The sequence below is a fragment of the Myodes glareolus genome, chromosome 4 (assembly GCF_982192425.1).
Source record: "Myodes glareolus chromosome 4, mMyoGla1.1, whole genome shotgun sequence".
NCBI lineage: Eukaryota > Metazoa > Chordata > Mammalia > Rodentia > Cricetidae > Myodes > Myodes glareolus.
Genome location: NC_142029.1, coordinates 1,482,981 through 1,497,103, shown reverse-complemented (window position 1 = coordinate 1,497,103; position 14,123 = coordinate 1,482,981). Strand labels below are relative to the sequence as shown.

Here is a 14,123-nt window from a genome sequence, read left to right as displayed (position 1 = left end):
AAAATAATTAGGTTTAATTATAAGTAATAAGTTTAAGTGTTTAATGCACTTTTTGTTTGGGGGGTTAGGTTTTGATTTTTAACGGGGTCTCATGTTTTATGCATGTGTGCACACACACATAAACATAACAGTAATTAAATAAAACTTAAATATTTAAATGTTACTGGAACATCTTTAGATTGTGTTTAGATATAGTTCTCAGAGATTAACATCATCATGAATGATATAGTTTAGATATGTGTTTAGATATAGTTCTCAGAGATTAGCATTATCTTGAATATAAAAAACATTTTAAACAAAATCAACATACAGATTTAATTTGATTTTGATAAACTGTATATGATGTTATCTGTGTCAAATTGAGTGTCCTCAGAGTATTAAATATCATTTCTAATAAGCAGCCAAACAGTTTAAAGTTAAGTCAAATCTGTTCTCCTGATCTGTGGAGTTGGTGGTTGTGATGGCCATATACAGGGTGGAGCTGTACTTTGTGTCTGTGCTCAACACTTGCCAGGCAGAGTAGGAACAGTAACAGCCTCAGCGTCCTAAGTGCTGAGATTAGAGGCATGTACCACCACACCTTGCTACTTATTGATTATTCTGAAATTATGTCATATATATTATTATGACTTGAAAAAATGGGCATTTGCCACAGTAAAACACAAAGGACATATTTCAGAGTTCTCATAAAGAGTAGTATCTAATGTACCAAGATGCTCACTATCATAAAAGGTGTAATAAACATGCAAATGCAAAAGTTACCCTGCCCTATACGTAGCTCCCAGCTGAACGCTTAAACAGTTTTAAGTCTTACCCATTGAGGTTTGGTGAAGTGTGACCTGTTGTTTAATTTTTAGGTGCTCTTTCACTGGGCTGCTACCCACCATTAGAAGGGAACTTAAACCGGAAAATTCTACTGATTCCTTCTTATTTATCTGAGATTGAAATGCTTTTAGCTATTGAAATATTTCTGGTGTCTAATGCTAGCAGTATTCAGAGCCCAGGACCTTCCACTCAGGTGCTGCAGATCGTTTTGAAAAGGTGGGTTACTAGAGCTCCAGCCTCTGAACATGGATGTGCTCCATAGTGGCTCCACACTGCTCTCTAATGCGGTGTCTGTGCCTTGTGTTTGTTTATACTCTGTGTGTGTTTACATGTATATACACATATATTATGAACGTGGATAACATTTAAACTGAGAAAGAACAAGACCTACTTGAAACTAAAAACCACACAAGTTAAAAGGTTGTTGATGAACTTCAGTGATAAGAGTGTAGATGCATGAGAAATAATAAAGAAATAAAGGCCAAACAAGTTAACCTCAGTAAACAGACCTTAATACATGTCATAAGATATGGATCTTCTTTAAGTACCAACCTTCCTTGTGTTAAAAAGGGTTTTTATATAAAAACTTTATGAATCTCTTATTTATTCAAGAAGGAGAAACTGTCTTTGTCTTCACTATCTAAAAAATGCTTGAGATTCAGAGCAGGAAATAGTCAGCGTCTCTAACAAACCCTCAATCCAGTTGGCTCATGGCAGATGCTCCCTGACATCTCATACTCAACCGATGAATCTGCTTTCTCCGTTTGTTATAGGAGTCATTTGGCCCCATTTGTTTGTTTGTTTGTTTGTTTGTTTGTTTGTAGACAGGATTTCTCTATATAACAGCCCTGGATGTTCTGGACCTCACTCTATAGACCAGGCTTCTCAGAGATCTGCCTGCCTCTGCCTCCCAAGCGTTGGGATTGAAGGTGTGAGTCACCACCACCCAGTTGTGTAGCCCCTGTTTAACAAGAGGAAATCATTTTACTTGCACTTTTTTAAAAACCCCATTGAAACTAGCCTTTGTTCTTATAGCTCTGTTTTTAGCAGGTTGTGGGCTGCCTTTATTTGACAATGCACACTATGTGGCATGAGGTGTCTGAGTTTGATTCTTAAAAGAATTTGATTTCTTCTTGCATCCATTTCCCACACATGCAGCCTCTGTATTCATTGTTGAATATGAGGGTAGTTGTAGTCCTAGTTCCTGACCAATGACATACCTAGAGCTTTGATTTTTATGAAGGTCAATATACTTTGTCTTGCTGGTGTGCTGATCCCTGCCTTAGGGTGCTAACCTCTATTGAATCTTACTCATTTTTAAACATTGAGAATATGCCACCTATTCAGTTTTTCAATCTATCAAACTCTAAAGTACCTCATTTAGTTTAGGAGTCCCCAGAGAGCACTTTTGAAGGGCAAGCCTTATTTATGTTACCCAGTTGTTCTTGCCAGTGTTAATTTAGGTAGAACCATTCTTAGAACTCGATGCTCACTGACTCCCAAGGTACCAAGAGCAAAAAAGCAAGACACCTCCCCCCCCCAAAAAAAAGGCTGGGTGGTGGTGGCACACACTGTTATTGAACCCCAGCACTCAGGAGGTAGAGGCAGGCAGATCTTTGTGAGTTCGAGGCCAACCTGGTCAACAAGAGCTAGTTCCAGGACAGGCTCCAAAGCTACAAAGAAACCCTTTCTTGGAAAGAGAAAAAAACAAGAAAACCATAATATCACATATTTTAAATACGTTAACTATTTCCTTTATCCAGAAGAAAAGCTAGCATAAATTAAGAATTTCATGCCTGCAAACATAATCATAATTGATGGCAGACAGAGCTTGAAAAAAATTTTAACATCTAATGAAGTACCCAGATCAGGGCCAAAGAAAACCACACGTGCTTAATAAATGTTAACTGCATGCTAAGTACTTGTTTGAAACTAGAAATAACTAATGCCAAGAGAAAACCACTGTGATTATTAATAATTTAAGATGTATTGCACTTAATACTAACTTATTCAGCTTAGTATTTACAGTTCTTTGTAAATACAAATAGAGAGGTAACTAGCTGTGTTCTAGATCAGTGTTTCTCAAAGTACCCAGTGCTACTGGATCCTAATATAAAATACCTCTCCTACTGTAAACCATGGTCCAAAAAGCTTAGCATCACTGCTAAAAGAGAGCATGATAGTTTGGAACCAATAACTACAAATGACTGTCCTACAGAAACCACACTACTTCTGTTGAGAATTTCTGCTTTTGTGTTCACTTTACAGAAGTGAAGAGAGCAAACCTCAAAACAAGGACGACTACCAAGCTGCAGTAGAAAGATTGATCATGGCTGCTCGCATATCAGATCCCAAGCTTTTCATTAAGCACATGACTGTCAATATTTACAAGGAGCAGGTTTACAGTCTGGAGCAACGTTCTGCCCTGAAGTGGTTGAAAGAGAATTTGAAGTGGGCTGGAAACATTTGGCTTTTCACTAACCATTAGTTAACAAACGTGTTGTTGTTGGGTTTTTTTTAAGTTCAAGTAATCATTGTTGAAAATAAAAGACAATAAAAATAGCTCTCATTGTATTCAGCATTTGTATCTTATCGACACTAGAAGTTATCAAATAGTTTTCAAGTAATAAAAAATTTTATTTGCTTCAATAGTTTTATTAACAATAAAAAGTGACTTTTAAAATTGCTTTTTTACTTAAATTTAGAATGACCTAAGTATGGTAAATTCCTTTTTAATAATGTAATTCAAAGAGTTGAGAAGCCTTCACTGAATGCTGTGTAACCCTTAACAAGACCACCCGCAGGGTACTGGGGGTGGGGGGGTACTAAGAGCCACCAGATACTACAAATGACTTTGCCATAGTCGGGGTTACCACTGCCAGAATAAAACACCCATTGTTGTCTGAGTTTTCGGTCCTGCCTGGTCCTGCAGTCATTCAGTCCCAAAGAATCACACAGAGGTCTACATCTATTATAAACTGATTGGCCCAGTATCTCAAGCTCTTCTTATTTACTAATTCTTATAACTTACATTAGCCCATAATTCTTGTCTCAGCCATGTGGCTTGGTACCTTTTTCAGTGAGGCAGTCACATCTTGCTTCCTCTGAGGCTGGGTCACAGACTGTGGACTTAAACTTTCCTCTTTCCAGAATTCTTGTTGCTCTGCCTCTACTTATTGCCTGGCTACTGGCCAATCAGTGTTTATTTAAAATACAAGTGACAGGGTACAGACCATGGTCAAAAGCAACTTGGAGATAAAAGGTTTATTTGACTTACACTTCCACATCATAGTTCATACCTGATGGAAGTCAGGGCCAGAACCTAAACATGGCCGGAACCTGAAGGCAGGGGCTGATGCATAGGCTATGAAGGGGTGCTGCTACTGGCTTGTTCCCCATGGCTTGCTCAGCCTGCTTTCTTAGAGGACCTAGGACCAGCAGCCCACAATGGGCTGGGCCCTCCCCTACTGATCACTTACTAATGCCTTACAGCTGGATATCATGGAGGTATTTCCTCAGCTGAGGCTCCTTCCTCTCATGATTCTAGCATGTGTCAAGTTGACATAAAATTAGCCAGCACAGACTTAAAACATTAAAATTCAGAGAACATTATATCAAATGTTTAAATTACCCTCAACAATTTTCTTTTAGTATCCATATTTCTTTTTTATCACATGTGTAAAGTGGGAGGCACACTCCTGCCACAGCCACGTGGAAGTTGTAAGACAGCTTTTGGAAATTTGTTCTTTCCTTCCACCTTTATCTGGTGATCAAACCGAGGTGGTCAGGCTTGTGGGTCTGACAGCAAATACCTTTATCTGCTGAGCAACCTGACCAACGCAGAACTGTAGGATTTTTGACAATGTGTGACTCGTGTGTTAAGTTAGATATTGCTAAAGAAAATATTAAATATGCCAAAAGTTAGATATCTAACAAGGATTGTTCCAAAGCACTAGGAAGTCATCTTCAGTATCTGTAACCTGTTCTCTTTAATGAAATCCTCACTCTTTTTGTTTGTTTGTTTTGGTTTTTGTTTGTTTGTTTTGGTTTTTTGAGACAGGGTTTCTCTGTAGCTTTGGAGCCTGTACTGGAACTAGTTCTGTAGACCAGGCTGGCCTTGAACTCACAGAGATCTGCCTGCCTCTGCCTTCCGAGTGCTGGGATTAAAAGCATGTGCCACCACTGCCCAGCTTGAAATTCTCATTCTTAATACTGTAAACACAAATTCAAGTCTTTATGAATTAAAAAAAGCTCTAAGTAGGGTAATAAATGGACAAGTGGTGAGCAGGGGGCACAAGGTATTAAAGGAGTTCTCAAAATAGATAAAGTCAGTATCCTTAAGTCTGTGGTCTCATTAGTGTAGGAAAATTAAGTCCCAGCACTCTTAAGCCTGATTGAAGTGTGGCAGGCACATTGCCAAAGCCACGAGGTAAATGTCGCGAGGGAGTTCTCATAGGCAATTACAAACCACGCTCCTAGAGACTGGGGCTGCAGCAATGCGGGTGCAAAGCTGCCGCCGGGAGAGCGAAGATTCATCCAAGAGAAGGGATGGGACTGGGATTGGCACTGGAAAAACGTAGGCTTCTTGCCTATTGACCAAGCCAAGAGGTAGCATTAGCGAAAGGAGCAGTTACTGTTACATCTTCTGCAGTTCTGGATATCAAAGTTAGGGCGTGATATAAAGTAGAAAGCCCATGCTAACTGAGAACACTACATTTAAAAATAGCCTAGTAGCGTGGAGTGGTAGCTGCAAGTTCAAGACCAGTATGGGATACAGTGGGAGACAGTGTCTCAAATGATACTGAGTAAATCCAGATAATGCTAGAGGCAAAGTCAAGTAGGAAATGTAGGCCAGAGAGGAACAGGAGACTTCAGACTCAGCTGCATCTGGGAAGCAAATCAATACTTCCAACGACTGCTCAGTGAGAATCAGCATGAGCAGAGCGCCCCGCGCCGCCCCCACCCCGCGCCAGCCAGGGCGCTGCGCATGCGCGCATTCGCCCCGCCCCCTGGCCCTGGCTCCTCCTTCACCTTTGCTCTTCGTCCCTACCTACCCGCTAATCATCTTTCTCCCTCAGACTCAGTCGGCGCCTGAGCGCAGGCTGTGTCTCCCGAAGCCCGCAAGTAGCGGGGTAAGGACACAAACTCCTGCGGCTTTGCAGCGGGGAGGGAGGAAGGCCAGCGACAGACGGCCGCAGCCCCGGCCGGACAGCGGCTTCCCGGCCTTGCGCAGGCGTTCTAGGGGGAAGGCCGCTCCGCCGTAGCCAATGAGCTTGGGTCCTGCGGCCTGCTCGCCGGTCAGGGTGACCCAGGCCTGTGCGGGCCTGAGGCAGTGGGCGAGGCCTGTCAAGACCTCTTTGCTTAGCACAAATTGAGCAGGAACTCCACCCTTACCCAGAACTCGACCTGTGAGTGCCTGAGGTGTGGGCGAGGCCTCCAGGTGGGAGCTGGGTTTAGGCTGCTGGGAGAGCCTGGAGGCTGGTGGGGCAGTGGGAGGCCAAGTTTGAGGCAGGCCCTCCAATTCACCTCTAGACCTGCTATCAAACTGAGGAGACTCCTAGAGGGGTGGTGGGAAGTGTAGTCCCTGAAAGGGTGTACTACACCAAAGAACTTAGTGACTTTGCTAATTAATTCGAGAATATGTGTGGGAATGGACGTTAAGGGTGTAGGAAAATGGCCAAAGGGAACGGGATCAGGCAGAATCGATCAGTGTGGGACCACTGGAGGCTTAATATAGAGCTTAATATAGAGCTCATAGAGTTGCTGTTTTTAAGGTTTCAAGGTTGGTTGGTTGGTTGGTTGACTGAAGCATTTCTCATCCCCAGATGATGGAAAAGGAACTGGAGATGCCTGATACCCCTTGCTTAGTGTTGATGAAGGGATTTTAAGCTCAGGGAAAGTGGAACACAAGCGTGGGTACGCTGTGAAAAATTAGTCCTCCATTATGGGAAGGCCCAAAAGACATGCCCTACACTAATCCTATAGGATGCAGATGGGTTCAGGGGCAACAGCAGGTCGGAAGAGCCTCGCGGTAACTCCTTTTCTCGTGCCAGATCTTAGGGTTGGAGACTGACGCTCAGCTGGATGACTTCCATTCAGTGGGGTTTAATTGGACCCTGGATATACAGCACCAACGCCTGTATATAGGTGAGGCTGGGCCAGCAGTGCCTATATCCTTCTTGAAATGAAGGGTTTGCAACTGTCTTGTTTTCTCCTGTGCCTTTGACCTTCGAGATGCAATTATGGTGTAGATCTCCAGCACGAGATATAAAAAAGGAAGCTAAAGATCTTGTTATCCAATGATTTATCTAATACTGTTCCCCGATTTTGCTGTTCTTGTTTACTTTTTACCCTACTCTAAGTTGGGAGCCTAAAAGCGACAGAAAAAATAATGTCTGGTCTCTGGGTGAGAGGATGCATGCTTTTAATCCCAGCGCTCCAGAGGCAGAGGCAAATGGATCTCTATGAACTGGATGGTAGCCTGGTCTACATAGTGAGCTCCAGGCCAGCCAAGTCTACATAGTGAGATCTTGCCTACAAAAACAAAAAAGATAAGAAAGAAATGCATGGTTTTAACATTACTTGAGAGAACAGATTTCTTCTAAAACCTCACTGTAGTTACAAAGAATAGCTATACTTTACTAAAGTGAGAGTGGTGTGAGACTTAATTAAATTACTTTCAAATACAAAGAGTGTCAAGAGGCTGAAGCTCAATCTTGAAGATCTCTTATTTGAGAACTTCAGTACTTGTCAAAAATACTGGCCAGAAGCAGCTGGGTGTGCACAGCAGTTCCAGGCCAGCCTGAGCTACGGAGAGTGTTTCAGACCTCAGGGAAGAAGAGGAAGGAATGAACAGAAGGCATTATCACTATCAAGTAGATTCAAGAACCCATTTATACTGGTGTGTAATTGGCTACCTTCTATCCACATAGTAGACCATTTCCTTGGGACAAGGCATTCCAGGGTGTCCTCCCTCTACTGCAGGAGATCTCCCATCACTCTGTGCGAGTCTCAATCATTGCATTTGCTGCTTTGTTCTCTGGTTGTCTTCTTGTGTCTGTGTCCCTCTTCTCCACCCCCTCTTCCTGCACTGTAAGTTTAGTGAAAACGGCAATTGTCTTAATGCTTGTTCAGTGTTTTTCCTGGGACCTAACACAGCACTGAGTGAATGCTTATCGGTGAACTGGTGAGTTAAGGGATCAGAATGCTGGTAGGCAGAGAGCATCTGTACTCGCTGGGTTGCATGCTGGTAGACAGAGAGTGTCTTTAGTCACCGGGTCTCATGCCCGAGGTTTTTCTCCAAGTGGAAGGGGGATATTGACAGGAATGTGGAAATCTGCCTGAAGACAGAACTCCTGTGGCTGCCGTAGCTGGGCTAGGCTTTTGAAGCTGGTGTCACCAGTATGGCACAGCCTGCAGCAGTGGAAGAGACAGTCCCTTACTGCTGGCTGTGCAGACTGAGTTCATCCAGAGATTTTACTCAGCTGAAGCTGGGGTCTTGATTTACACCGCAGAAAAAGAATTTCAGGGTAAGACAATATGAAGACAGGCTAGAGTTTATATTTTGATTTTTATTTATTTTTTGTTTTTGTTTTTTGAGACAGGTTTCTCTGTAGCTTTGGAGCCTGTCCTGGAACTAGCTCTTGTAGACCAGGCTGGCCTCAAACTCACAGAGATCCACCTGCCTCTGCCTCCCGAGTGCTGGGATTAAAGGCGTGCGCCACCACCGCCTGGCTCAGGTTAGAGTTTATTAAGAAACGATTTTCATATAGATTTAAGGGTATATATAACAAGAAGCTTATTTCTCCTCGCAAAGGTAATGATAGGAAGTTCATATCATATGTCAAAGATGAATGACCCTGGCCTGGGAAGATGGGTCCAGGTTTCCCTGAATAATATATTCCAGTGTAGAAGCAGTTGTGTGAGCTTTCAGTCAGAGGATGAAAGAGTCATCAGTACCTGGTGGCACTGTCTGAGGAGGTTGCGGGCTCTCTGGGTAGGAGGCGTCACCAGCCACCGCACCTCACTTCCTGTTCTTTCTCATCCCTCCTGCCACCACCGTGCCTTCCCTGCCCAGTGCTGTGTCTTACCTGCTAATGGACCGCATCCCCTTCTGGAACTGAGCAAAACAAAAAAAAAAAAACCCTCTTTCTCCTTCTGTTGCTCTTATCAAGATATTTTTATATCACAGCAACAGAAAAATAACAAGACACTTCACATAGAGTTTATTTATTTTTTATTAGGTTAATACTTAAGCATTTCACTTTGAGGATAGTAACATAATGGTAATATCTCAAATTGAATATCAAATTTCACTTGTTTAGCTCTTCTGTTTGCTTGTTCATCCGTCAGGCAATTAATGGATGCTTGGAGGTTGGCGTGCATATTCAGAAATGTTTTGCCACCTGAAGCCTTTGAGGAGGTAAGCCCTGTGGTCCACTCTGTGTTTAGGGGAAGCTCTGTTATGTATTGAGCTCATTTCAGCTTGTTTTTCAGATCCCGAAACTGTCTCATTTTATGGTTTTAGGCAGGAACAACAACAACAACAAAGAGATAAAATTCATCTGTGCAGCCAAATTGTCTAAGGCTCCATTCAGAGCAGGAGACAGCAGATCCTCAGTCGTTCTTTCTGAAAGACTAAAGGAAAGAGCAGATTAAACCGCCCAGCACAGCCTTGTGTTCCCCAACTGCAGAGCATGTAGCCTGGTGTTTTAGGGTTTAAAAGACAATGACTATAATAAGAACACAAATTCCTCCTCCTGGTGCATAGTAGATATACAGCAGCTATATAAATAAGTACACTCGGATGGGGAAGTTTGTGGCACAGTAGAAGTATGGGGCTTAGAAATCAGGTAAAAGGAGAATAAGGAGGAACATGGGGCTTAGCTGAGGGTTCTATGGAAGGGGTGGTGAGACAAAGTCTCGTGTAGCCCTGGCTGACTCAAACTCATTATGTAGTCGTGGCTTGGTCTTGAATTCCTGATCCTCCCTTTCTGCCACACTGGAATTAGACTTCTGCCACCACACTCAACGTGGTTTCTGTAAGGAATATTTGAGAGTAACTTGGAAAGATTGATTAAGAAATAATTATTGAAGCTTTTAAATATAAGACTCAGAAATGGTTCTTACCCTGTAGGAACTGTGGAAGCCATCAAAAGGTGTTTGTGTAAGGAATACAGTGACATGCATCGTAGTTTGAGAAAAGTCAGCCTCAGTCTGGTAGCAGAGAAAGTACTGACTCTAGAATCAATTGATTCTGGAATCTCTATCATTGTAACAGTACAAAACCATTTCCAAGGACTCAGCATACCTGATAGGTTGCAAAGTGTGCCCAATACTTAGAAACTTCTTTTTAGCATAATTAGGATGGAAAATATAAATTGTAATATTAACAAATAGACACTGTGGAATTGCTTCCCGAGAGTCATAAGTCATCTCCTTTGAGCTCAGAAATGTAGTATTATTGTAGTATTCATTGAGGAAAATTAAAGGTACTTTAAGAACAATCCAGACAATTTTGGACACAATTTAAGAAAGAGAATGTCACGTTGTCTGACTGGAATGTGTTTCCACTCTAGAGCCTCCATTTAGAAACCAGACAAACTACAGCAAATCCGTTCCTGTGTTGTTGCTGTGATTTTTCTCCACTCAGTGCTTTTAGGTTGGCTGTCACGTGTGTGGTAGATGTGTGCTTGTCCCAGAGAGTAATACCTGTGTCTGACAGGTTCTGCCTGAAGAAGATCCTCCCTCATTGGCTTCCCTCCTCTCGGGCTCTGTCAGGAGCAGAAGCCGTCAATGCCTTAAGGCCTTTCTACTTTGCAGTTCATCCCGATTTCTTTGGACAACACCCCAGGGAAAGGGTAAACACTTAAGTACTTTTTTTTAACTCGTTGTCTATATGTGTAGTTGCTTTACCTTTGAGCCAGTATAATAAAGAAAGTTCTGTAAGTTTTGGATTATTCTGTCATGGTAATGTTTGACACAGAAGCAGTACTTACTTGAAAAATAATAAAGTTTCAAATTAATAAATTTAACAAATATTTATAATGTTAGAAACTGAAGCCATTGTTTATTCAAAGCTGTCATTATTTCTGTAAACAATAAAGTTGCCTCATAAATTCAAGAGTCTACTAATCATGTTTCCTGTACTAGTTTCTGGAGTAAAACGGAAGGCTTGAGTTAAAAGCCTTTCTTACCTGAGGATCATCTCTGAGGATGCGCTAGGCAGATTGTCAGTGCCTGGGGATTTCCCAGCATGCTGTGTGCTGCCGAGCTGGTGCTGCCTGCTTTGTGCTCAGGAGGTACAAACTGACAAAAGCCCTGGGGAAAGCTCAGAACTGTCAAGATTTTTTAACATTAGATAATATCACAGAGCTAAGAGCATTAGCGTTCTCATTGGTCCCTTTGTTTTCATTAACATTGATCCCTGATTGAACCTGAAATAATAACCCTGGGCACCAGGCTCAAGGGAATGTCCCTGCTCGGTGGCACACCTTGAACGTGGCTGCACATCACTCCTGGGAATGAAGACCTGGCTGTGAGTCTGCACTGTGGAGCAGCCAAGCGCTTGCCCTTCAGCTATGTGACCTGTCCACTGCCAGCAAACCTCTAGTAAACCTTGCTGGTATACAGGCCCTTCTGAGCTAGTGAATCGTAGCCGTCTATTGGGGACGCTCACTCCTCCAGTGCTCTGAGCACCTACTCTTTGCCAAGGCTTTGTGCTCACTGCTCTCTCAGCTTGGACGGCCCTTGCAGATATCCCAGAGATGCCTCACCTCGCCTTTCAGTGAGCTCTCCCAGGCTGCCTTCCTTTCCAGTGTTCCCTCTCCTTACCTATTAGTATTTTCTCTATTTCTGTGTTCCTTCTCATGTGCCCTATCTTACTTATTAGGTTTATTGTTTGTCTCCTGTCATCAGTGAAATGCAGGGTCCATGAAGGCTTCTAACCCAACTGACCATTACTCACTCAGCGTAGACTCTTCCCTGGCTCACCAAGAGCTTTTCCTCTGCAGAGAACAGACGCCAGCTCCAAGTGCTTGTCACTTCCTTCTCCAAATGCTGGATTTCACACTGGCACCCACTGGTGTGGTTCTTTTCCTTTTAATACTCCAATTTTAAAATATGTGATACTAATAGATTTTAAAAAATCATAGCTAGGGGGCTGTAGAGATGGCTCAGAGGTTAAGAGCATTGCCTGCTCTTCCAAAGGTCCTGAGTTCAATTCCCAGCCACCACATGGTGGCTCACAACCATCTGTAATGGGGTCTGGTGCTCTCTTCTAGCCTGCAAGCATACACACAGACAGAATATTGTATACATAATAAATAAATACTAAAAAAATCACAGCTAGTGCAAAGTTCACTAAAAATCTCAGTCTGGTCCCTATTTCCTTTATCCCATTCCTGTTCACTTCCTATTGATCTTTGCTTTTGTTCACTCCTGGGTTACCCTTCCATTGTTTCTTTTGACAAAAATGAAAACATCAAAAGTAACTTTGAAGATTGAAGTTTTATTTTGGATAGAGTTTGGGTTTGGTTTTGAGACAGGGTGTCGCTATGTGGCTCAGGCTAGGCTCAAACTCAAGACATTCCTTCACCTGCCTTAACTTCCCAAATAAGAGGGTTTTGGCTTGTACCACCAAGCTCTAGTCCATTTGCTTTGCTTTGGTTTTTTTGTTTTTTTTGAGAATGCCTCACGATGTAACTCAAGTTGACCTCAGACTTGCTATGAATCCCAGACTGGACTAAAACCAACAATTGCCTCAAACTCCCAACATTTGGAATTAGATGTGAGGGTAATCTCGATGTGACATCTGTCACTCTGTAGATGACCTGGCTGGTTAGGCAGGTATCCTCCCTCCAAAAGTTTGGTGCTTGGTTTAAAAGGCTGGCTTTCTCCGATCCGGGTCAAGTGTATCCCAGTAGCTGCTGCACTACCAGAGCCTCCAGACTCACCCAGCTGCTGGTATTTTAGGAGTGCACCCTGCATGCAGCAAGATTTAGCTCAGTCATAGGAAGGTACCCAAACTTGCTTACGGATTATCCTGAACAAGCATGTCATATAGTAAGTTCTAGAAACAAATGTGCAAAGTGATTTCTACTCTCAAGTATTGTGTTCAGGGAAAGAGATTTAAATAGTCAAAAGCAGTTATTGCCAGGCATGCACACCTTTAATTCCTGCAGGGCCAGGCAGACAAGGCCAGCCTGATCAAATAAATTTAGAAGCCAGCCAGGGTTTCATGGCGAGACCTTGTCTCAAAAACAACAACAGAAAACAAACAAAAAAAAACCACCAATTATAAATTGGTGTTATAAATCCAGTTATAAATCCAGGCCTGGAAATGTGCAGCTTCACAGCCTTCTGGAGACTTGGACAGAGAGGCCTCAAATTCAACTTCAAGGTCATCCTAGGCTTAATTGAGAGACTTAAAAAGATAACAGTAATAAGGCTAGCCAGATGTCTCAGCCAGGAAAGGCCTTTACTGCCAAGGTAGTCAACTTGAGTTCAATTCCTATGTCCATGTGGTGGGAGAAAAGAATGGATTCCTGGAAGTTGTTCTCTGACTTCATACATGTGCTGTAACACGCACACTTTGCACACACACACACACACACACACACACACACACAGAGAGTAAATATAACAAAAGGGGCAGTTATTGTTCACGTCATTCTGTTACCAACAGTACCTCTTTCTTATATAGCAATTGTCCTTGAAGTCCCTCTCTGTCCTGCTTCCCTTCTGCAGACTGGGTAGTCCTCCAGTAGCTAAGACGTTGCCATCGTCATACACGTCGAAGAGCCCATTGAAGCTTTTACTATAAAATAACCTATATTTTTCTCCTATTTGGTTATTTTCCTTTATGACATTGCTTACTACGTGGATATGGGTTTTTTTCTTAGTTTTTCTAACTTTTTTTTTATAAAAAATGTATCTCAGTGGTCTACTATAGAGATACTGTTGGAGATAATAGATCCAATTAGATGATCATTAATTTATTGCTTTGGGAGAGTAGTCATAACTAAGCTGCTTTTACTTCTAAATGAAGAAGGAATCCAGTCACCTTTTACCCTGATTCTTCTTCCATGGTTCTGTGTTGTGTCTCACCTTCAGCTGTTATCAATCACTCACCGTGTAATGTGGAGCGAGCTTTTTTACCAAACATTTCCTTAAGGTGTGTGTGTGTGTGTGTGTACATCTGTGTCAATGTTGGGGCGAGTGAGTGCAGGTGCCCATGGAGGCATTGGATCCCCTGGAGCTGTAATTACAGGCAGTTGTGAGCTATCAGCTGGGTGCTG

The 14,123-nt window shown here is 42.5% G+C and overlaps 2 protein-coding genes across 6 annotated transcripts in view; both read left to right on the top strand.

The window, feature by feature from the left end:
* The window catches only part of Topaz1 (testis and ovary specific TOPAZ 1), a 71,730-nt gene extending 68,343 nt beyond the window's left edge, over positions 1-3,387 (top strand). For both annotated transcript variants that reach the window (XM_048424107.3, XM_048424105.3), the window contains 2 exons: positions 858-1,041; positions 3,094-3,387. In XM_048424107.3, the coding sequence (XP_048280064.2) occupies positions 858-1,041; positions 3,094-3,313 (404 nt within the window). In that variant the 3' untranslated portion in view covers positions 3,314-3,387. The remainder of the gene's footprint in view (positions 1-857; positions 1,042-3,093) is intronic.
* Positions 3,388-5,828: 2,441 nt separating this feature from the next.
* Tcaim (T cell activation inhibitor, mitochondrial) overlaps positions 5,829-14,123 on the top strand; it is a 28,107-nt gene continuing 19,812 nt past the window's right edge. The window contains exons 1-4 of one of the 4 annotated variants that reach the window (XM_048423240.3): positions 5,829-5,957; positions 6,879-6,972; positions 9,178-9,247; positions 10,550-10,685. In XM_048423240.3, the coding sequence (XP_048279197.1) occupies positions 9,189-9,247; positions 10,550-10,685 (195 nt within the window). In that variant the 5' untranslated portion in view covers positions 5,829-5,957; positions 6,879-6,972; positions 9,178-9,188. Of the gene's footprint in view, positions 5,958-6,073; positions 6,266-6,878; positions 6,973-9,177; positions 9,248-10,549; positions 10,686-14,123 lie in introns of those variants that run through there. The other 3 variants (XM_048423241.3, XM_048423242.3, XM_048423243.3) reach the window with 3 other exon arrangements.